General features: G+C 34.8%; 1 protein-coding gene across 4 annotated transcripts in view; it reads right to left on the reverse strand.

Moving 5' to 3' along the window:
- Positions 1 to 24,701, reverse strand: part of LRBA (LPS responsive beige-like anchor protein) — a 751,667-nt gene that overhangs the window by 63,568 nt on the left and 663,398 nt on the right. For all 4 annotated transcript variants that reach the window (XM_057546722.1, XM_057546725.1, XM_057546723.1 and 1 more), the window contains exon 48: positions 11,246 to 11,413. In XM_057546722.1, coding sequence (XP_057402705.1) covers positions 11,246 to 11,413 — 168 coding nt within the window. The remainder of the gene's footprint in view (positions 1 to 11,245; positions 11,414 to 24,701) is intronic.

Here is a 24,701-nt window from a genome sequence, read left to right on the forward strand (position 1 = left end):
AAATAAATAACTTTAATTTCCGAACTCACATAAACATAAAATCACATTGTATTTGCTTGAAAAGTAAAGGAGAAAATGATGCTTCCAGAGGAAATGTAGTGAGTACTTACAATAAGGTGCAAGATGGAAAAGCACGGATGATATTTTTCATATTAATGCTATCCTATGCAACATCTACCTGCAGTGTATCTTTTGCTCTTTGAACCTCCACCTCTACTTCCCAGCTCCAGCGCACCCCAGGATCTGCCCCTGCCCTCCCTTCATAATGGCTGCTCAGACCCTGTGCTGTGTCTGTACTTTTCCTTTTGTCAAAACCTCCTATCAAGTTCTACGCACAGAGAGCTGAATGACTGGAAAAAATCGTTTAAAAAAAAAATCTGTAACCAAATAAATGATCTCTAATGGTAAAGTTTCAAGCACTGAGTGAAAGGCAATGAAGTCTATGGCAGAGGCTTTTTTTCTGTGTATATCAAAGCACATTATATAGAAATTGCTATAGCTGACTTTAGCATGAGACTCTGGCATTAGCTAACAGAGTCTAAACTTAGGGACCGACGCCTTCTACTCTTTTATTTTATACTTTCAGAGTATTTGAATTTTCAGAGTTAACGCACATTTTTTGGATAAATAAGTTGTTAAATCTCTTTATATACAATTTAATTATATACAAACACACACACACAATTTAGTAGTGAACCCAGAGATTGAGAATTCATGAATCTTAGGTCAAAAGCCTTCCTGCTTTTAGAAAATGATGATAAGGACTACAATCAACAGTGATGTATCTAACATATTCTCCCTAAGAGTATAAGTAATCTTTTTCGGTCCTCCTCAAATATGCTGGGAACAATGAGGAAATAAATTCAAACTGCTAAAAAGTATGAAAAAGAATCCTAGTTCAGTGAGTTAAATAACAATCTAAGAGATGAGAGGTACTCTAATTTCTGAGAGAGATAAAAGTTAAGAAATTGTAAATTCCTTCTTCTTTATCAAAGTTACACGAAGATCATTATACAAAGTCACTATCCTAGCAATGTTAAACATGGCCAGTGCCACAAAGTAATTACAAGAGACCTCCAAACAGCCAAAAGCAAAGTCAGTATCCTTATCCTCATGTTAACGTGCATCACTTGTTTGGATTTTCAAGCAGAGACTTTTCCCCCTCAAAAGAGAAAAAGAGTTGTGGGTTGGCTTTTTCCTCTTGATTTTAAAGAGAAACAATTTTCAGAATACAGAAAGTAGCAAATAAAAGAATTCCATGATCTCACTAACCAAAGATAATGACTATCTTTGGTGAGATGACCATATAAACATCTTGGGGTCTATAATTACAGAAATTTCCTAATGCATATATACACATTATAAAATTTGTATTTTCTATGTTTCATAACATGATCTGTTTTGCCATGTAATATGGTGAAGTATTTTTCCATAGCAATACATATAGACCTAGATAGCAATATTTTTTAATGATGTATATAGCATTCCACTGTATGGATTTACCAATATTTATTTAACCAGTTTCTCTATTGTTAGACATTTATGTGGTTTTGGTTTTCATGGGGTTTTTTTGCTATTATGAATAACTATACACTTGAACATCTTTTTTTACATATGTATTCAATTATTCCTTTTGGTTAAAGTTCTAAGTAAATAGTGGGTGAGTATTTTAAAAACTGATAGATTGCTATAAAAATTCAATCTATTTTATCCTCACCAAATATATGACAATGTGTGTTTCTAACTGACATGAGGAATTTTCATTATTTTTCATTTTAGATGATCTAATAGGTAAAAAATGCTGTTGGATTTTAAATTGAATTTCACTGATTTCTAGTGAGGTTTCATACATTTGTGGCTTGTATTTCATCTTTTGTGAATTATCTGTTCCTGAACTTTGTCATTTGTTGTTTTTTTGGATGTACAATAACTTCAATTTTTATGTAGACAAATATATCAATTTCCTTAATGACTTTTGGTTTTGATATTGACTTATAAAATGGGCCTTCTCCATTCCAAAAATTATTAAAATACTCACCTACAGTATTTTCTAAGTCCTGTAGTTGCACTTTTTATATTTACAATATAATCTTTATTCCAAACAAAAACATGTAATTCATTTGTAATTTCTTTTACCTTAAGATGTGAAATAGGGATCTAAATTTTTGCTATAACAGTTAGCTAGCTGTCTTAACACCACATGTTGAATAAGACAGCCTTTTCCCAGTGATTTAAAATACCACCTTTATCATATATTTTCATATATCATATGTCTATTTCTGGAAGCTCTATTCCGTTCCATTGAAGCTTAGAACTAGAGCATAGAGTTTTGATTACTATCATTTATACTTTTGTAGCTGAGGAAGTAATCAAAACCTATTTATTTACTTTAAATTTAGTTCTATCATATCTGGTTATTTGGTTTCTCAGGCTATCACATCTAAAAAATAGCTAATTGTTGACTAAGAGGACAGGTACCCAAAAGGCAGACATACTGACCTGGTAACAAGAAGTAAGAACTGACAGTTTTAGAGTAGAAATAGGAAAAATATAAAAAGAGAGCATAACAACTGAGAAAGAATAGCAGTACAGGATTCTTTAGTTTAAGTTCAAATATACCACAGAACAATAACTAATGTTAATAACAAAAATCACATTCATTAATTACACTCCTCACTTGTCATTACTCACATCATATGGTAAAACTGCCTCTACTCCTAAAAACTGTAGAGCGCCCATTGTTTTTCAAGTACACATAGAACATTTAAGAAAACTGACTATGCCCAAGGTGACTCAAGTCTCAATCTGTATCATATGTATCAGTCTTCAGCTTTAAATTAGGTTCGAATTAGTAACAAAAAGATACTAGATTGGATGTATGAAGGCAAGCCCTTGCTGAAGAGATGACCTTCAAGCCGAGGCACGAATGACAAGGAGCCAGCATGTGAAAATCTGGGATAGTCAGAGAAAATGGCTATCATAAAAAGGTGCTAATCCAGTGACAACCTTCACAGGCTCAGGAACAGAAAGAAGGTCAGTGAAACAGCGCACACGAATGAGGATGAGAACAGCATGGCATGAGATCAGAGAGGAAGGCAGGGGCCAGATCATGTGGACCAAGCAGAATTTTATTCTTTGTTTAATGTGAAATAGGAAAGCTTAAGTAGAGGAGGGATGTGATCTGATTTACAGTTTTAAAATGTCACGTTGGCAGCTCTCTGGAAAGTGGATTGTAGGTAGTTAAGGGTAGAAAAGGGTGACCAGGACTACTAATGCTAGTCAGGGGAGAGATGATGACGGTGGCTTAGACTAATGACAGACATAAATGGTTTCCAAATGTGCTTTGGAGACACCATCAACCTAACTGCTCTTCATCACCAACTTCTTATGCCCCGCCCCCCCCGCCACTCCCCACACGTTATTCTCCAGCCATGGGGCTGTACAGTGCTCCTTCCCATACACTGTGTTCTCTGCTTTCCACTGCTTCACCTACTTAACTCCTCATTCTTTCAGGATTATACTCAGGTGGGTTATTCTTGCCTAAATCTGGGTTGGCTGTTTCTCTCTTGTGCTCAGATATGTAGTGTACACATCTCACTCAGAGCACATCACTGTACTTACAATTTTTAAACACTTATTTCTGACCTAATAAAACTCCATCAGTGAACTGTTTTACACTAAGGAATAGCTAACTGAGCTCTGAACTTTTGGATATAGCAAATATCATTTACATGATAATTGATAGGAGAACTCTGGATAGAAGAAAGGATATAGAATTGTTCTAGAAACCATGCCTATAAATACAATTATATTCTAAATATATTAAAGAAAGTCTTTAAGGAAAATACTTATTTTACATTTTTTAGGAAAAGAAACATTATTTTATAAAGTTAATATTCAACTCATCATTAATTTATTTTGTGAATTTGGATTTTGGAACAAGGTTTTTTCCTTAATAAAAATATTTATTCTTACTCAGATCTGACTCTGAATTCAATTAACCTAAGTTTTCTCTCTTTTTAATTTCTTCTTTCCATGGTTTTTAGTTTTTCTTTCTTTTTTTTTTTGAAATGCCGGTAGAAGGAAGAAAGGTGAATGAGTCAAACCAAATTCAGCAGAATTAATCATCAGAAAATAACCAATTTTTATTTATTTGTACCTTGTCTATAAAAACATATATGTAATACTAGGAAAGAAGAGTAGATTAAAAGTGGTAAAGGTAGAGAAAAAGGGAAAAAGGTACCCCAAGGAAATAGAGAAATAATGAAGAGTCAAGAGGCCTGTTAGAATAAAGAGCTCAAGGTAAGAATATATCCTCTAGTCAGAGGTCGCAGATATTTGTGTGGGGGGGGGGAGGAACAGCAAATTTGCCTGAAAAATAATTCTTTCTGGTGTGTGACATATGCGAATACAGACATGGTTGTATACCGATAACCCAGCTGTTTTCTAAAAATTAAAAACAACATAAAAGTTTAATGTGCTGCAGGCTGTTTCTCTGATTACTCTTCCTCCTCTCATGGTTATCATTTCTATTGTTTAGCACTTTTTTTATAGAGAGATTATTTTTATGATCACTTACTGCACCATATGTATTAATCATTCACTCTAGAATAAAACTTTCTCAAGAGGAATGGAGCTTTTCCCAAGTAGTAAGTGAATACATGACTTGTATGTGGAGAGCCTGCCTCTGTGTATGACTGTGTGGACATCTAAGTGTCCCAGATTGAACCAAGTATATCATAGTGACCAGAAATAAGTCTAGTCTAGTCTGCTTTTAATACTAGAGAGGCACAAATCCATCCTGGTACAATTATTGTGATTTCACAGGGATAATGTTTCAATATAAGCCAAGTGTATGCACAGATTTCCTAGTTTTAGGGATGTTAAAGCCTCTTAGAAGAACAAGATTCTGAAGGAAAAATGGTACGGCCTGGAGATGGGGTGGAGAGTAAATTAGAAGATGGTGATAGCGGAAGCTTTACAACTAGCAAGACTTGACAAGGCTTGGGAGGCTGTCCTGGCCTGGGGTTACGGGCACATGGTTGGCCAGAGTAGAGCAATGGGAGCTGCCTCCCGGAGTTTCTTTATATGAATTTACGTTGTTCTCAAAGTGTGGAAGGAAACATTTTATGAAGACAGAGGCAGTCTGTGAGCGACCTCTCTGAAAGACTGTTCTACTCCCAAGTCACTGTGTTCTCTGTAACCCAGCCTTTTTTCTTTATAGCACTTATCACTAACTGAAATTAGTTTTTATTGTTTATTTTCTGTGCACCTCATTGGAATGTGAGCTCCATGAGGGAAGGAGTTTGGACTGACTTTCTCGCTCATCTCTGTATTTTTAGCACCTTGAACAAAACGAATATTTGTTGAATAAGTGAATGAATAATTAATGAAAGAATAAACCTTCCCAATTTATAAGGCCCTGTCTTATTTACCCAAACCAGCCTAGATCCACCATTTCAACAATATCCCTTTAACAATTTCATTAACCACCCTTCCACTCTCAATTCTTTTTTTTAAAGAAAAATCTTCTTTTATATCCCTTTACAGTTGCTCCTAGTTGTCTTTTTTAAAAAATATTTATTTATTTATTTATTTGGCTGTGCCAGGTCTTGGTTGCGGCACGTGGGCTCTTGTGTTGCGGCACACGGCCTTCTCTCTAGTTGTGACGTGTGGGCTCCAGAGCATGTGGGCTCAGTAGTTGCAGCACGCGGGTTTAGTTGCCCCACGGCATGTGGGATCTTAGTTCCCTGACGAGGGATCTAACCTGCATCCCCTGCATTGAAAGGTGGATTCTTAACCACTGGACCACCAGGGAAGCCCCGCAATCCTTTTTTTATATATTCCACCATACTGTCATGGCCAAACCCCATCTCTCTCTCCACATGTATAATTACACACACACACACACACACACACACACACACACACACACACACACACCCCTTCTGTATTCATTTTTCTACATCTATTCTCCCACTATTGAGAACAGAGAAAGACATGTAAAGGAAATAATAATTTACATATTATTGAGCATCAATTAAGCACCTATCACTATGTCAGGTATTTCCACAAATATTACCTCACTTTTGGCACAAACCCTCATAATCTTGTTGCCTTTCCACCTCATTCAGGCACATTTACTTACACCAGTCCCCAGGCTAACCTTCCACTCTCTAACGGCAGACAAGGCAGTATTGTTTCCCGCTGTCCAGTGCTTTATCTACCCGTGTTCTGGATTTTGTTCCTTTCCTTTTCCTCATAGAGCTTGGCAGTCTATTTCATGCTTTCTTTCTTCTATGTTTCATGTGCTTCTCTCTTTTTGGATATTTCCAATTAACACAGAAGCATGGTCAATTACCTATCCATTAAAAAAAAAATCTCCCTCAGAGTGACTGGTAATGGGTCACTTTGGGTTTCTTTCTGTGGTGACAAATGGGTTTCTTTCCGTGGTGACAAAATGTTGTAAAATTAGATTGTGGTGATGCTTGTAGAACTCCATGAATAAACCAAAACTACTGTATTGTATACTTCAAGTGGGTGAATTGTATCATATGTGAACTATATTTTAATAAAGCAGTGACAGGTTCTCCCTTCCATCATCTCCTTTCCTCACTGTGTTTACTTGTTCGCCTCCCATTCACAGCACAGTCCTCTACCATCTAAGCTTCCTCCTCTAATGACTCTTAGAATAATCCAATGAGGACTTTTCAGTTCTTATTTGTTCAACCTTCTTTCAGACAGATTCTAAAACACACATGTGGTTATGTCACCAACCTCCAACCTTCAATCCACTGTCTTATAATGCAGTTAAAATTAATTTTCATGGCATTAAAATTACTTTTTCTGGCTCCTGTCTATCTCTTTTCCCTTATCACTTTTGGCTCATTCCACAAACATAATCTCCAGCCATGATCTCTTTCACACATTGTGCAGGAGGCTCATACAGTTTCTTCTGTGTCGCTATCCTTTGCTCACAACTCTATCCAATGTTCTTATTCACCCTTCAATCTACAGCTCCGGCCTCTCATTTCCCAAAAAACATGGCTGGATTCTGGCAGTCTAGGTTTAGTGCCTATTCTCCACGCTTGTGCATGCATGCAGTGTACTTATCTCTACACTGAATTTATCACAGTATTATAACTGTTTACTTATCCATATTTCCCCACTAGACAATGAACTCTAGCTGATGAGGGCAGGGACTTGCCTTTCAACTCTTTAACCTTATTACATAATTTAGGTTTAGTAAAAGGTTGTTGAAAAAAATTAATGACCTAGTCTTGTTTTCTGTTTTCTCCTTGCCTCACTTTACAATGAATTCTGTATGAATCTTCTAAGAAACAATCTCTAATAACTTCTCTAGTGTTAACACTTTATGATTCTTTCTATGATGCAATCGGTAATTCATATTCTTTTCCATAGCTGTGTTTTCTAACCCACAGGTTTAACAGGGAACAACATAAGGGAAGGAACTAACACTTGCTGAGTACTTATGATGGGATAGGTACCATGGCAGGCCTTTTCATGTATTACACAACAGTTAATTCTCCATGAGGTGGGCGTTATCATACCAATTCCATATACAGAGTCTCAGGAAGAGCTAAGTCACACCACTATTTGGCACTGGAGCCAGGAATCAAATCCACGTTTGTTTGTTTGTGTATTCTACTGTATCACACTGCATTGTGTCACAAAATTCAGCACTATAATAAGGAATGGCTACGATAAAAGATCATATTTGTTTCAATAACACTCAGAAAGCAAACATGTATACTTATATGAATAATGCTAAGTAATGAATGACAGTCTTTCAAGAACATTGAGTACCCACCATACATCATAGGCCATGTTTTTTGAGTGAATGCTGAATCTAATATATAATACATGTTTATATAACATATAATATAAAAATAAATTAGGGGGTGGGACTTCCCTGGTGGCACAGTGGTTAAGAATCTGCCTGCCAATGCAGGGGACACAGGTTTGATCCCTGGCCCGGGAAGATCCCACATGCCGCGGGACAACTAAGCCCATGTGCCACAACTGAGCCTGTGCTCTAGAGCCAGCAAGCCACAACTACTGAGCCCACGCACCGCAACTACTGAAGCCCACATGCCTAGAGCCTGTGCTCTGCAACAAGAGAAGCCACTGCAATGAGAAGCCCGTGCAACCGCGATGAAGAGTAGCCCCCGCTCACCACAACTAGAGAAAGCCTGCGTGCAGCAAGGAAGACCCAGTGCAGTCAAAAAAAAAAAAAAAAAAAAAAAAAAAAAATTAGGGTGCAATGAGTTGGAAAGCTCTCCAGTTAAAGTTTAATTTGCTAATAATTAACCACTTGGAGATGTGGGGAAGAAAAGAAACTTACAGCAAAAGTTTTAAATAGTCTTTAACAAATGCTGATCATGAAAAATAAATACTGAAAACTTACTTGGCATGGCAGTTCCTCAAAAAGTTAAAATAGAATTACCATATAATCCATCAATTCTACTTCTGAGTATATACCCCAAAGACTTGAAAGCAGGGCCTTAAACAGGCATTAATATACCCATGTTCATAGCAGTATTGTTCACAATAGCTAAAAAGTGGAAACAACCCAAAATATCCATTGACAGATGAATGGATAAACAAAATGTGGTATATACATATGATGAAATACTAATCAGCCTTAAAAAGGAAGGAAATTCTGACCCATGCTACGACATGGATGAACCTTAATAAAATAAGCCAGATACAAAAGGACAAATATTGTATAATTCCACTTATCTGAGGTACCTAGAATAGTCAGATTCCTAGAGACAGTAGAATGGTGGTTGTCAAGGCCTGAGGGCAGGGAGGAATGAGGAGTTACTGTATAATGCATACAGAGTTTCAGTTTGGAAAAGACGAAAATTCTGGAGATGGACGGTAGTGATGGTTGCATAACAATGTGGATGTACTTAATGCCACTGAATTATACCTCAAAAGAGGTTAACATCGTAAATTGTATATTTATTTACCACAATAAAACCCAATATTTGAAGTCATAACATGTTACTTTAAGTGAAAGAAAAAATATAATTTGGTTTACACATGTATGTCAACTACATATCTAATGCCTAAATGGACTATGCCCAATTCCAAATATTCTACCAAGTTAATTTAACAAACATTTATTGTCCCATTGTCTGACCACCTGCCCAGAATCTGGATTTCGAAAATTTGGTAACCAAAGATACACAACAGTCTTCTAGTTTCCCCTGTCCAATGCGGTATCCACTAGCCATATGTGGCTGTTTAAATTAACTAAAATTAAACATTCAGTTCCTCAGTCACACCAGCCACATTTCAAATGCACAATGGCCACCTGTGACTAGTGGCTGCTGTATTGGGCAGTGCAGATACAATGAACATTTCCATTACTACAGAAAGTTCTATTGGACAGTGCTCTTTTAGATTGTACTGTAAACAGTATATGGTAAACTCCTTTGGTAAATCGTTGATGTGTGTGAGAAGCAGCGTGGGTCAATCCAGAGTAAAAACAAGGAGCCAATTATACTGACTGATCTATAGAGGAAACATCCAGCTGATGGAATGTTTCACTTTTTAACTAGCAGCATCACACAGATACAGAGAGCCATCCTTTATCAACCACATGTTGCACAAACTTTAATGATGGGAGAAGTATCACTATATCGACTTGGACACACCAATAGACAAGTCTTAAAAAAAAATAGGATCCCACATTGGGAGAAATGGTATTAAGTACATTTTCATAGCAACTCTACAGAATGTTATGGAATTTCAAAATTAAAACTACACAGATTTTATAGCAACATAAAATAACATATGCTGGTATGTTAAGTAAAACAGCACATGACAAAATCAAATCTATATATAAATCCATGCATATAAAAGCTAAGTAGAGATAGGGATAATTACTACAAGGGAACCCAAAAAAACAGAACCAGATGGTATATTTGAAAAGTAATTATGGACATTAATAGAACCACTGTTCAAATATTGTTAAAACAGTAAAAAAGAAAGTAAATGGGCCTATTCAATTCTATTCTAACAATGAAATTATGTTAACACCATTTGCATGTTTGCTCCAACCTCAATTTCATACACGGAACTTATGCATATTTTGTGTCATGCAATCAGTTGTTGCTCTAATAAAATAAAATGCCCCCTGAAAGGAACATTTTCAAAGAACTGAAAAACTGGAAGAGTCTTTTAGAGTTCACCTGATCCAGTTCTAAAATAAACTGAAACACAGCAATTCAAAACCTGTGCAATTTAAGATAAATGTGCATCGAGTGCACAGTGCTTTTGTTTGTGTATTAACCTTCTTTATCTAGCACATAAACCAGGTGATAATATATGTTAGCAAATATATTTAAATATGTACTTTCATATAGTGTCAACGTGATCAGGTCATAAGTAGAATTATAAAGAAATACATCAAGTGACGGTGAAAAACGACAAATCTTACTTACTGCAAACGATGTTCCCTTTACAGTGATATACAACTTTCCCTATGAATCAAAACTCCCTGGTTTCTTTAATAAAGTTCTCTTCTAAAATAGTACAGATGTGTAAGGTGTTATCTGTTCAATTCCATGAACATACATACATCTTTGTATATGATATATGTTAGCTGGAGGATGTATAATTAAATTAAAATACTTAAAAAAAAAACAAGGCTATATGCAGAGTTTTTGGTGAATATTGTATTTGTCAAAACCATGTTTTGAGTGTTTTACTTAAGAAAATCAATGACAAAGATAAAACAAGTCTCAGTAACATCCAACACCAAGTTTGATGATGTAGGAAAGTTATAGACTTCATTCTTATTATTAACTTCTATATGGTTATACACGTACTTATGTATCATATATAAATATGTGTTTTATCACATTTAAATAGATTTATGCTTATAATTCTATTTCTTTAATGAATTATTATTTTCCTAGTTCTTTAAATTAGTGAGTAGCCTTCAAAGTTATAAAAATTAGAAATATGATTATTGATCCCTTAATGGGTTCAAATTGAAAAAGCTCTCATCTTATATTGAGTCAAACATTTTGTTGGAGGGAAGTTCTGGGTTCAAGTCCCAGCTAGGTCACTAACTTAAAGGTTATCCTGCTTAAGGGTACTTTACCCATCTGGTTTCAGTTTCATTATCAGTAAAATGAAAGCATGGGGAAGATGAGATCTAATAGCTTCTGGTCTAGAGATACCTGTTAGACCCAGTCAGATAACTTACCTCTCTCAATACAGGATCAGTTATTGAATTCAGATTGACAGCTCCTTCATAGGTCAGGTAATAGAACACATTGAGGGCTCGAACAGCCTCCGGCCCTTGCTGTTTATAGCCAAAAATGAGATCAATCCATTGGTGAAGCTGGCAGGAAACAAATTCACTCTCCAGAGCCTGAAAAAAAAGGTGTAGATCTTATTATTATGCTGAATTCTGGTTTTAAAATATATAGAGGAATTTAGAACAAGCAGTAAAGTTTACCTCTAAATTGACTGTGAACATACTTATTCTGATGTCCTATTTTCCACCAGAATTTGTCCTCCATTTTTACAGAGACTTTGCAGCACGTGTCACACTGAACTACAATCGACTGCTTAGATTTCAGTATTAGTCTACTTGTACTGTGAGCACTGGAGGACCAGGGCTGGGTCTATCTCGGTCACGTTCGTAACTCAGGGCCTGACAGATACTCAACTTACGTTTCAAAGAAAGGAGGTCATACAATGTAAAGGTTACTTTGGGACAGCAAATGTGAAAATATTAAACATTGACTATTCACTTGAAATATTTATAATTTTTCTAGAATTAAAACATTTTGTCTACTGTAACAACTGTAACCAAATTATTTAGTTATTTCAACTGAGTTTTTATGACAACAAATTAGATCTTGGGAGGGATACTTATAATTACTAAATTATTCTAGGTACTAGTATCAAATCAGACCAAATATTTGATGCTATTAACATAAGTGTCCAATAAATAATGAATGAACATAATCAAGTTTTCAATAGAAATGCTAGGTTCAAGATCCACTTCCAATTCATCATGACATTCCCAGTTCCAAGCACTGTACCTAAAACACAATAGGTACCAATAAATGTTTGCTGAACTTAATAACGTTAAAAATCCTAAAGAGTTTTAATGAGCAGAGACTTCTTATTTTTAGAAAAGTATTCATACTTATTTAATGTTGTTAAAAATTATTCCAACATAAAAGCTTAGCATTATGGACTAGTCTATCAATAAATAATGTTACTCAAATCACAAATTCAAACTGTGAAGCTTAATTTGAAGCATACCAAGTTGTATCAGGTAATGTATCTCACTGAAATTCTTATTTTTAGAGTCATAAGTGTATGACTGTGATGTATTTTTGGTGTGGCTTGCTGCTACGTTTTCAATATTATAAAAAGAAATCTGTTGGTTTTAAAACAAAATTGACTAACTTCTATAGCAAGCAACCAATGAGATATAAATCATCTCGTGACAAAAGACGTTCCTATTAGTTCACAGGTGTACGCTTGTGTAGGTATGTGCTTTATTAAAACAACTGCCTATGAAGAAGAAAATTGTTTATGGGTAAATTCAAATCATATATTTCCTTTAACTAATAATATTTAACATGACTTCATAATATATCACATATCATAAAGTATAAAAAATAATTCTATAAATAAAACTCTAGGCAATTCTCATATTCCAAAGTATACCTGAATTGAAATATGCCTTAAAAATATTTATTTAGTTTCAATTGTAAAAGTCACTGTTTAAAACATCTCTTATAAAAACTCATTATATTTATAAATTTAGTAAACAGCTAAGAGAGCACAAAACTGCTTCATATTTTATTTGAAATAAGAAGAGAAGGGCTTGTAATAACTTTCAGGAAAGTCCTCTTTTAAGCACATGGATTTAAAATTAATCTGAAAATCCAGGAACTATTAATGCAAGTTGCACACAAAAAATGATATGTTTGTTTCATTAACTTAGGTCTCGGGTAGTGATGGGGGTGAGGGGGTGGGGCTGGAGGACATGTTTAAAGAGACACATAAAAACAGCAATTGTCTTAATTTGTGAGCAGTGCACTCTACACAAAAGCCCTAAATATGTTCAAATTAGAGCAAGCTGCTTGATTGTCACTGTAGTCTCATGTCACATTAATGCATGACAAACATTAAACCATACACTTAAATGGCAATTTATATCATTTAAATGTTTACTGCCAGACTAGCTCATCACTCATTTAAATGTGACTTTCTGACAGCTAATTTCAGTTAATTTTCTCCAATTCACTTAATTAGAACTTTCAATCAGGGAAGGACCTATACATATCTTTGAGCTTACGTTCTTTTTAGTTGTTCAAAATCTGAGTTAATAAACAGCTGAAAAGCTCTACTATAATAGATTAGCATGTAATATCTCTGGGTCTACAAAAATGTGTGACTATATGAAGCAAACTCACAGTATATACTCTTAAGAAAGGACCTACACTTATTTATGTAAATAATACTCTCACCAGTAGTTTAAATAAAAAACGTTTAGTTCATATACACACACACTATTGAAATGATAAAAAGAAACCCTGCATCTAAGCTAATTAAAAATTAATGATTTCAAAATTGTTTAATAAGATAAAACAGTCAGGAGTCTCCTGAGTGTCCGTGGTATTGTGATTTGAGACTATAAAATTCCAGAAGGCTCAGCAAATGACAAAGTACAAATGAATTTTCTCAATATTAAAGCTCTAAAAACTAGGGCAATTTTATTTTATGTGTCATCAAACAAAGAATTGTGAGTCTTCCTAATGTTGATTACTTCTTTATGCACATTCAAAATGGTGAAGTTGGTTAGATTTAGATGCTTAAACCTTTACATCTTGACACCACATAAAAATGTTAAGCAAAAATGCTGAAATGACAGACACGATGCTCACATTATGCCACAAGCACGCATGCAGAAGTCACCATAGTGCCATGGTTCATCCCTCCCCTTACCCTGTTACACTTGGTCAGTCCTTAAGGGGTTGACCAGTAATTCACCGAATTATTGGCAAAATCTCTTCCAGAGGTTGATAAACATGTTACTTTAAGGAATAAACTTTAAATACATTCTAAAAAACTAAACTAAAAATCTCAGCAGTCTTCAATCATTTCTTGCAATATATCAGAGCTTTAAAAAGGGACCCACAAGAACAACTGCCATGGATATACAGGAATTGCCAAAAGTTTAAAAATCATTTAATGCAAAGTCAGTTCAGGACTTTAACATCGTTTTGATACCAGTGAATGGCAATTGCCTAACCAAAAGTATATATATGATAATAAACAAATGCACTTACTAAAGACTTGACGGAAGAGGTAAGAACAAGCTGCAGGAAATTATTGACAGTAAAAAAATACAAATAATTCAAAATGGAAAACCCTGGGAATACATTTTATAACTTCTGTTTTTGAGATTCAAAAACATAAATTAAAAATTCTTTAATTCCCCTTTCATACGTTAAGATTTTAAAAAATACTCTTTATATAAATACTTATTTATATGCACATTTTTAGTCACAAAAAAATAAAAACATGCCAGTGGAATGCTAAGCATCTGAGATTTTTCAAAGCCTTTAGGACAGACAGTCCTCATTAGGACTGGAGTTAAATACGGTTTGCAGCTAGGGGATAGAAACATTCTTCCCATGCTGCTATCAAACCTAACCAATCAATTGTTAGTACTCCCCTAGCAGGCTAGATACATCATTTACATCCAATGTGTGCTCTGAGTAAAATTTGTAAAAAAGAAAATCCACTAAAATGTCCAACACAATACAATAATATTCAACTCATCTGAGTTATTATAAAATAAATCAGTGACTAACATTCAATTGTTAAGGTTCAAATAAGACTACGAAAAGACAATCATATGAAGCCTCACACGAATTGTCAATCCAATCCAGGGGGACCCATATTAGTCTTGACAAACTGTCTTGGGGCTGATATCTGTTTTTTTAATGAGATCTATTAAGCAGAGACTAAAACACTTGAGATATGCTAAAAAGTACAGTATACAGATGTCAAATACAAACACTTATTAGTAACTTTCATTTGTTTGGCCCACATGCAGAACATCAACAAATTAAAGGTTTAATATTATAAAGAAAATAGTAAATTATTCATAAATAACTCATTTGTGTAGCCCTGTGTCAGAAATAATTATAACATATATGAATATGTGTCTAACAATAAATCTCATTGAAAGATCGCAATCTACGTCTTCCTGAAACTAACCCATTAAGGAAATGAATTATTTATTAATAAAAAATGTTATATAAAATTATTGTTGCCTCTTATAGTGGAGTCAAATAATATGATAACATGTAGAAATCGTTTGCTTTTTCCAAGAAATTCTAAGCTATTTGAGAATAAAAATTGTAAAATAAAAAGCATTAATCATGTGTTCAGTAATCTACGCATGCTTTAGAAATACTCTAGCAATTTCCTTGTATCTTCAAAAAATCATATTTCCTCTAATGTAAAAATTATATAAAATCAAGAAAACTAATTTCAATTAACAAAAGAAATTATTAGATAATTGTTTACCTCAAGACCAGGAAACCTTAATTGTGTATTATTTGTGTTTCTCATACTTGTAATTCCCAGATTGATGCTAATATTTAGTTACACTTTTGCTAAATCTTCTCATACCATGCCATTTTTAAAAAGCAACTAAATAAAAGCTATTGAAATCTATAGGATAAATAATTTTTACAAAAAATCAAATAAATAAATCAAATATTATTGACAAACTTTTAAGTACAGAAATAAATATATATCCAGAAAGAAATAGGCTTCTGCACCCCATACTACTACTTCCATTCCCAGGCTTTGAGAAGGTCCAGTTCAATTCCAAGATACAAAATGCCATAGCTATAAGCTTCAAATAAGAAAAATCACTGACTAATCCTCTTGACTTGATATGCATTTAATTATAAGATGTATTTAATCATATTTTAATGGAAGAAACTATAAAAATTAGTTTTGTAACTTTTTGTACATATAATTAAGAGTCTTAATTCATTTGAGTGTAGATAGTAATAAGTTTCAAAGGAGTTAATGTTTAGATTGGCAAAAATGTTATATATAATATTATAAACTTGGAATTTTAAGTATTTTTCATTTTAAAAACATGTAATAAGGCCTTCTTATAACACACACACACACACACACACACACACACAGATTTAAAATGAACTGGTCTGTTATGTTTGCATATGCTGGATTTCAAACACTAGTGGTAATGTTTCCTTAACATTGATATATGACCTTTGTAATTTACATTGAAGAAAGCTGTTTTTTTCAGCCTAATTAGAACTGTTTCAAATTTTCCTGCTAAATATATGATATAAAGTCCTTTCAACTTTTTTATTCTAGAGTTTCTTTCCATGTCAACTTTGTTCCAATCAAAATATGCTTTGAATTAAATGATTTTGATTGAATATGTGGATCACATTTCACTTCTAAGATTTAAAGTCCAAAAAGGAAAAGTTTAGCCTGTTCAAACAAAGCAAAAGCAGCCACTTTGCGGAAAGCTATTCACATTTAAGAAGACTGACAAATTGTTTGTGTGCACCATTAGGTCTAGTTTCTGCAATAGTTGCCAGATTTCCTGTCCCCCTAATAAGATACATTAACTCCTTAAATGCTGGCTCTGAATTTGTGATGAATCCAAGTAACCTCAGCAAATTTTTAATTTACCTATAATTTCCTTTTTTGAAATAGATTGAAAAAACAGAAAAGAAAAATTGCTGTTATATCAAATTCTTCGAGAAACAAAGGTCAGAGAAAAATCGTTTTTTTCATATTGGACAGATACAAATTCAAAATGTAAATATGCTTTCCAAATGGGATTTTTCCAGACATGACAAATCCACATTAATCCCCGTTTTTTAAAAAAAATGCATTAATTAACCTATTTAAGGATTACTTGTTCAGGTGAAACACAACAGTGAAAATACTGAAGTAGTTCATGAACTATAATCTACTAACATGAGCTTAACATTCTCCCATACTGATTACAAATGCATCATGAAAATGCTTCTGAATTCAGATATTTACCTTAATATAAACATAGAACAAAAATGTTAAACAAATTTTATATTATTTACAAAGAAAAGTTTAACTTTGGGGGCTCAAAAAAAAGTTTAACTATGTGTGAAGCTGTGACATTAAGAACAATAATTCATGAATGTCAAGGGGGAAAAGAAGGAGGATCAAGGATTTAGGAAAAAACTGTGGGATGCTAAGAATAAAAATTTTATCTGACAGTTTAAAAAAATGAAATTTAGTCAACAACACACTGAAGTACGGGCTGAAAGGCAGATAGAGAAATCACTAAAGGAGTTCTGTACTTCTAAACTGCCCTTGAACTGTTGGGCAGGAGAGAGATTTTGGAGCCAGCAGCACACTGTTCATTTCTACATTTATACTATTACTAAAGAAAAGTGTGGGTTAGTATCATATCTTGATAATAACCATCAAGCACTCGTGCATCTTTTGGCAGGAGACTCATTCTGTCTACGATTGTTATTGTGTCGTTTTAAATGGAGTAGTCAACCAGCTGTTATATATTTTACACACTGAAGGCCATGTTTCCTTTGAAATTCATAGTTTTAATCTCAACTGAAGTCTGTATTGCTGTGTGCCAAGATCAAAAGGATTAGGCAAACTTGCACAATTACCCTCCTTTTCAGAGAGATGATTTTTTTCTAATGTTTAAAATAGTCCTACATGCTGACATTTTATCCAACTATTTTCTTTAGAGCTACAGAACATTAAAACATTTAATTAACATTTCAACCTTAGGTCACTCTTAATCTAAAATCTAGGAATTCACAATATACAGATATGTTAAACTAGTTATAGTGTAACACACATAGGGAGATGGAGCTTTTAAAAAAAATCTAATAAGGAACGATAGAGAACAACTATAATTAAAGGATAGATATGATGCATATGCATCAAGATAAAATAAATCTAACATAAGAGAAGTAAGACAATGCAAAAATGGGTAAGAAGTACATAAAAATTATGCCATGAAATTCTATAGACTTGTTAGAGGTGTGCAATGTATTTGACATTAAGCTTTCTAGCAGGCAACATAAAGAAAGAAACACGAACACTTACAAGAGTCAAAAGTGACTATAATGTAAAAACAAACCAGATGGCCTAGAAAAACACATTATTTCTATTCCTAAGATAAGAAATTCCTCCCTTGGCAATATGATGGAATCCAGGTATGTGACTCTCGGAGGGACTGACTTAATCCTGGGATAGATTTAGAGTATGGACAAATGAAGAGACTACATATTCTTCAGGCAATCCTGCATAAACATTTTCTCTTAGGTGAGGCTTGGAATGGTAAATTCTAGATTACGTTCCATGACAAGTACCTGGAATGCAGCCATTTTATTTTGTCAGTAAATGTAGAGCCACATGCTTCAACAACAGCTAAACTGAGTCACAGGACTAATAATCTCTTAAAAATGTGAAAGGAAAGACAGAAACAAGTCTCTATGGAAGGCAAGCTCACCTTCACTTGGAAGGGGGAGTGGTCTTCCCTAAGACAGATTCAAGATTTTCCTCAGAAAGAAATTCTGGATAAACTTTCCCACATAGATAAATGGTAAGAGAAGCCTCCAAATGCCAATCATGATGTCCAAATACACACAGATGTTAAAATGTTTTAAACCACGGTACTAAATACTCAACCCTTTAAAAAGAATTAGTAAAGTATCCGTAGAAAATTAATTTTGAGCGTTGTATACTGCTGTTATGCTCTCTGAGATAAAGTAGTTATAAAAAATATATGCTTAAGTAAATAAAATACTAATCTAAAATTCTTAGTTATCTGCCTAGGTATAGAAAAAAAGAACAGGTTTCCTCTTCAACAACCGTAGAAAAATGTATTAATTTGCTGTATGAACTTCTGGAAGTTTTAATTTTATAGTCAGTTATTAAAAGAAGGAAAACAAAACCAAAAAAATTTAATCCCTTCCCATTTGCTTATCCACATAGATCTGATAAATACTAGCAGTCTCTTGCCTTTGAAGATGCCCAGACCAGCATCCCTACTTATTGCCAGATGTAGTTTAATCCCACAGGGACTCCAGATAAAAACAAGGAGCTGTCTTCATGGCACCAATGATTCCCTGGACTGACTGCCACAAATTTACGTTGGCAAATCAACATCCTTGGCAAAATAGAACGCTTATTATATCACCACTTCCAAGAATAACCAATGAGGAAAAACTTGAACTAAAGAATATGAATGCAAATGTTGAATATGCATTCATATTGTTGAACAATATGACAACAAATGTCAGTTTTAAAGCACTGACAAGTTCAGCCAGAGAATTACATCTGCACTTACTTTGTGTGCCCAATTGTATATATGTATATTACGTAGGGCTAAAAGTCTTTTTTCATTCTGCAACTTTTGATTAATATCAGCAGCTCTGTCATCCATTCAATCAACAAACCTTTATTGAGTGCTTACTATAAGTTCTGTTCTATGCTAGATTCTAGGGCTAAGGAGATCAGATATTCCTTTGGAGAGAGGGTAGGGAGGCAAAGTCATCTCTAAGATGATTACAATAGCTTATGTGAGAGGCACTGAGAACCCCAATCAAGAAAGAAGCAGTGGGAATGAAGAAGAGGGGACAGATTTCAGAAAGATTTAAGATATGTTATTACTTATACCACCAACTGATTACCAATGTGAGAGGGGAAGGATGACACCCAGATTTCAAGTTTGGACCTTGATTATACTGGATAAGGAAGAGTTTACATGGTAAAAGATTAATTCAGTTTTGAACTTAGCATTAATATTTTGAACTTTAGGGACTTGCCTGGTGGCGCAGTGGATAAGAATCCGCCTGCCAATGCAGGGGACACAGGTTCGATCCCTGGTCCGGGAAGACCCCACATGCCACGAAGCAACTAAGCCCGTGCGCCACAACTACTGAGCCTGTGCTCTAGAGCCCGCGTGCCACAGCTACCGAGCCTGTGTGTCTAGAGTCCGTGCTCCACAACAAGAGAAGCCACCGCAAGGAGCAGAAGCCAGTGCACCGCAACAAAGAGTAGCCCCCGCTCACCGCAACTAGAGAAAGCCCGCACGCAGCAACTAAGACCAAACGCAGGCAAAAATAAATAAAATTAAATCTTTAAAAAAATATATTTTGAACTTTCTTTTATAGATTTGAATTAACCCTAAGCCCTTCTTGGATCTAAGTCTGATAACTATAACAGAAGTTTGTATACTGTTTCAATATTAAAATATGTTCATGTTCAATACTGAGATTTCTAAGCCAAAAAATTCTGGGTAAAAAATAATCACCAGACTTTATACCAGTGATGCCCAGTAGGAATATAATGCAAGTCAAATATGGAGTTTAAAATGTTCTAGTAGCCACATTTTTAAAAATAGGAAAAATTAATTTTAATGTAGTATAATCAAAAATATCATTTAAACATATAATCAATATTAAGTTATTTTGTATTAAATCTTAGAAATCTGGTATATATTTTACACTTACAACATACAGCACATCTCAACTCAGACTAGCCACATTTCAAGTGATCAATAGTCACACATGACTAGTGGTTAAAACATTGGGCAGTAAAGCTTTATTCAGTTCCAAATACTGAATCTGCATTCAGATTTTTACAGTGTTTTTATAAAAGATAGAATTCAGGGATTAGCAATATTTAACACTTTAAAATATACAGCTTCTCCTGCTGAAAATAAAGATAAACCTTACAAAGCACGAAACACCTGCAGCGGACTATAAAGTGACCTTTGATGCAATTTTGAAGTGGTCATTACAATTCTCAGTGCCATGAAGAACGGCTATATCTTAGGACATGAGAGCAGAAATATAACATCTTCACTTGTTAAACAGACACAATATTCTGCAATGTATATTCTTCAGCCATTTACAAATATCTGAAGAAATGTGGCAGCATTCAAAACATGGCACTGGGGCTTCCCTGGTGGCGCAGTGGTTGAGAATCTGCCTGCTAATGCAGGGGACACGGGTTCGAGCCCTGCTCTGGGAAGATCCCACATGCCGCGGAGCAGCTGGGCCCGTGAGCCACAATTGCTGAGCCTGCGCGTCTGGAGCCTGTGCTCCGCAACGAGAGAGGCCCGCGCATCGCGATGAAGAGTGGCCCCCGCTTGCCACAACTGGAGAAGGCCCTCGCGCGGAAACGAAGACCCAACACAGCCAAAATCAATCAATCAATCAATCAATCAAACATACGCATCTGATTCAAGATCCTCATTAAAAAAACAAACAAACAAACAAACAAACAAAAAAAAAAAACATGGCACTATGACTCCTCTAACAACAAAGGTAAAGGGCTAATTTTACCAATTATGATATCATCTGTAAACTCTCAATCCTTAAAAGTCCTTGGTTAGAATTCTTACATATTATCTACTCAGCTGTATCAGCTATGTACTTTAAGAACTAACATATAGCCACAGACTACGATTTAGTATAGGAAACACAACGTTTGATGAGAGTCAGATACGTGAAACCTGTAGACAACACGGATGCATTCATAAACCTCATAAAAATCACCTCATCTTGGCAGCACATGAAACTAGCCTGTTTGCCCACTCTTAGAAATCCCATAACATCTATAATAACAGTCTATGATTCTCTAAATTGTAGGTCTGATTCTTTCGAAATTATCAATGTAATAATGACTAGTAAATAGGGTCAGTCTTGTTTAATTATTTTTATGTAGTTATGAATACACAGGCAATATGAGATCAACAATCTAAACCTTTTGAGAGATTCAAGTAAATTCGTTATTTATGCTTCCTTACCTCACTTTCACTTCTTAACTAATCTCTCATCTTTCTATTATAGTTACACCACCGAAAATGTTTTTGCTAAGATGACCACCTCCATCTGTCTGAAACCTAAGGATGCTTATCACTTCTCGTCTCTGCATTACGGCATTTATGGTTCTAACTCTATCTTCTCTAAGCTTCCTTGCTAACGTCCCTCCAGATTTTCTTTCTGCATTTCTGATTCACCTTCTCACTTTTTAATGGAAGGTCTTTTTCCTCTGTCGACATCTTCAGTGTTCGTTCTCCTCGCAACTCAGTCCCAGGCCCTTGTTTCTAATATAACTCAGACCAGATGAGCCAGACTTCAGCTACCTCAACCGACTATTATGACCATCTCCAGAGTTTCAAGTCCAAAATGTCAAATTAGACTACTTCTCTTGCTCTGCCTCAGGTAACTCAAACCTAATATATCAAAAAAATAATGAAGAATTTTTCCTCTTAAACTTGCTCTCTTGCTTGCTTTTCTGATTATGGAAGGAGACCTTCATCCACTCAGCCAATTCAGAAACGGGGCAGTCATCTTGGCTGCTCGTTTTTCCTCTCCCTCCAAAATATTATCTACTAAGAAAATAAGCCTCCAAAGTATCTTTCAAATTCATTCTTTCTTTTCCTTCCACTATGACTATGTTTGGTTCCATGCTTCATTATTTTTTGGCTCAATTATTCTAACACTATCCAAACTGTTCTCTTTCTCTCTAAAATCCCCTCCCTCCATTCAATTCCTATCTAAAACCTGACCAATTCATGACTCTCCTTAAAACTTTTCAATGGTTCTCCTTTCTCTAAAGCAGTGGATATCCAACTTGAACAGCCACTAAGATCACCTGGAGGACTTGTTAAAACACAGATTGCTGGGCTCCCACCCAGAGAGTTTCTGTTTCTGTAGGTCTGGAGCTGAGCCCAAGATTTGCCTTTTTAACAAGTCCTCAGGTAAGACTGAAGCTCCTGGTCTGGCAACCACGTTTTGGGCACCACTACCCCAAAGAAAAAGCCCATCTGACTTACAAGACACTAAGGAATGTTCATATAATATGCCTCCAGTCTTCTCCCTCCACAGGTGTCACTCACAGCTCTCTTTACACACATACTGCACACCACCTCCTGAGTTAAGTTGAGCGTGCGTACTGTACTGTAATAACATCAAGATCTTTGTTCACACTGCTTTGTATCTCTGTAATGCCCTTTCCGTCATCTTGCTCCCTCCCTGGCAAACTACTACTCATTCTTAAAGACTAAGATCAAGTGTAGCTTCCTCGGTTAAGCCTTGCCCAACCTTCCCAAGGAAGCAACATAAGGCATTTCCTTTCCGTTTCGGAGTTAAAAAAAACCAATTATAACTATGCATGGTGACAACTGTTAACTAGACTTGTGATCATTTCACAAATATGCAAATATTGAATCATTTTGTTGTACAACTGAAAGTAATATAATGTTATATGTCAATTATATCTCAATAAAAATTAATATTAAAAAAAGTATGTACACACAAACGAATAAAATATTGAATGCTTTAATGGTAGCCTGAGATTTTCCTTAATGGTACATGCCACAAGTATTATATTTTTTGTTATATATTATCACAAGTTACATATTTATTTGTTTAGTTTCTTATTTATTATCCATCTCCCTCACTAAACAAAATGGTGCAAAAGGGTAGACACTATGCTGTCTTTCTCATTGCTGTATTCCCAAAGACTAATAAGTAGTAGGCATTCACAAAATATTTGTTGAATGAATAAATAAACACATCACTTAATCTATTTCCCTAATTAGTTACTGCCATGTCTGTTTGATCTTCGTAATGACAGCCCCAAAGGGCAGGTGTCATATTCTTCCAATTTTGTGATCACAGACCCAATTACCCAGCAGGCCCCTAAATAAACGTCTGTTGAATGAATGAATGGCATTTAAGAAATTCTTGTGATTTAGCACAATTCAGCATCTATGCTGAGGGACTAAGATCTTAAAGCGTTGTATAAGAAGCATGAAATTGACCATAGAAACTTTATCCAGTTGATACTGTGCTAATTTGGCAGAGTTTTAGAAAATGTGCAGAATTTCTGTGATTACAAGCCATTACAAATGATTTGTCTACAGTTTGCTAACCATACAATCAAATTTAAGGTAGGCTGATTACATGGAAAGAAGAAAAAGTGAAGTGGATATTACAGTATCATCTTTCATATTTTATTTTCTCTTGAACAATATCAGGAACATGGATGCAAATAAAGTCATTCATAACCTTGACAAAGCCTCTAGAAAGACAACATATTATGCAAGGAAAATGCATCTGAAGGTCAACCTGGAAGAAATTCACTGACCAACTAAACAACACTATAATAACAATAACATCAGCACTTAACATTTAGTGACTGCGTATAATGTGCCCGGTTTTACGCTAAATGTCTTACATGGATTATTTTCTTTAATCTTCACAGTAATCTTATGAGATAAGCACTACATTTAAAAAAATTCTTTTACAAATGAGGCTAAGAATGCTAAGTAAATAGACTAATATCACACAGCTAGTAAATGTCAGAACCCAAATCTGACTCCTGAAGCCATGTCAGTACACATCTTTTTGAAAAATTCTGAAATAGAATGGTATATGCCGAAGCTGCATTAGGAAACTTCTAAAAATGTGAAACCATTTCATACCAAGAATTATTTTTAATGGGTTTCACATATACCATTTGGTGACACAAGTATTAAGTATTGCTGAGTACACACTAAATCTGATGTACCATGTCAACCCGAAGGCTTTATTTACAGA

The sequence above is a fragment of the Balaenoptera acutorostrata genome, chromosome 5 (genome assembly GCF_949987535.1).
Source record: "Balaenoptera acutorostrata chromosome 5, mBalAcu1.1, whole genome shotgun sequence".
Lineage (NCBI taxonomy): Eukaryota > Metazoa > Chordata > Mammalia > Artiodactyla > Balaenopteridae > Balaenoptera > Balaenoptera acutorostrata.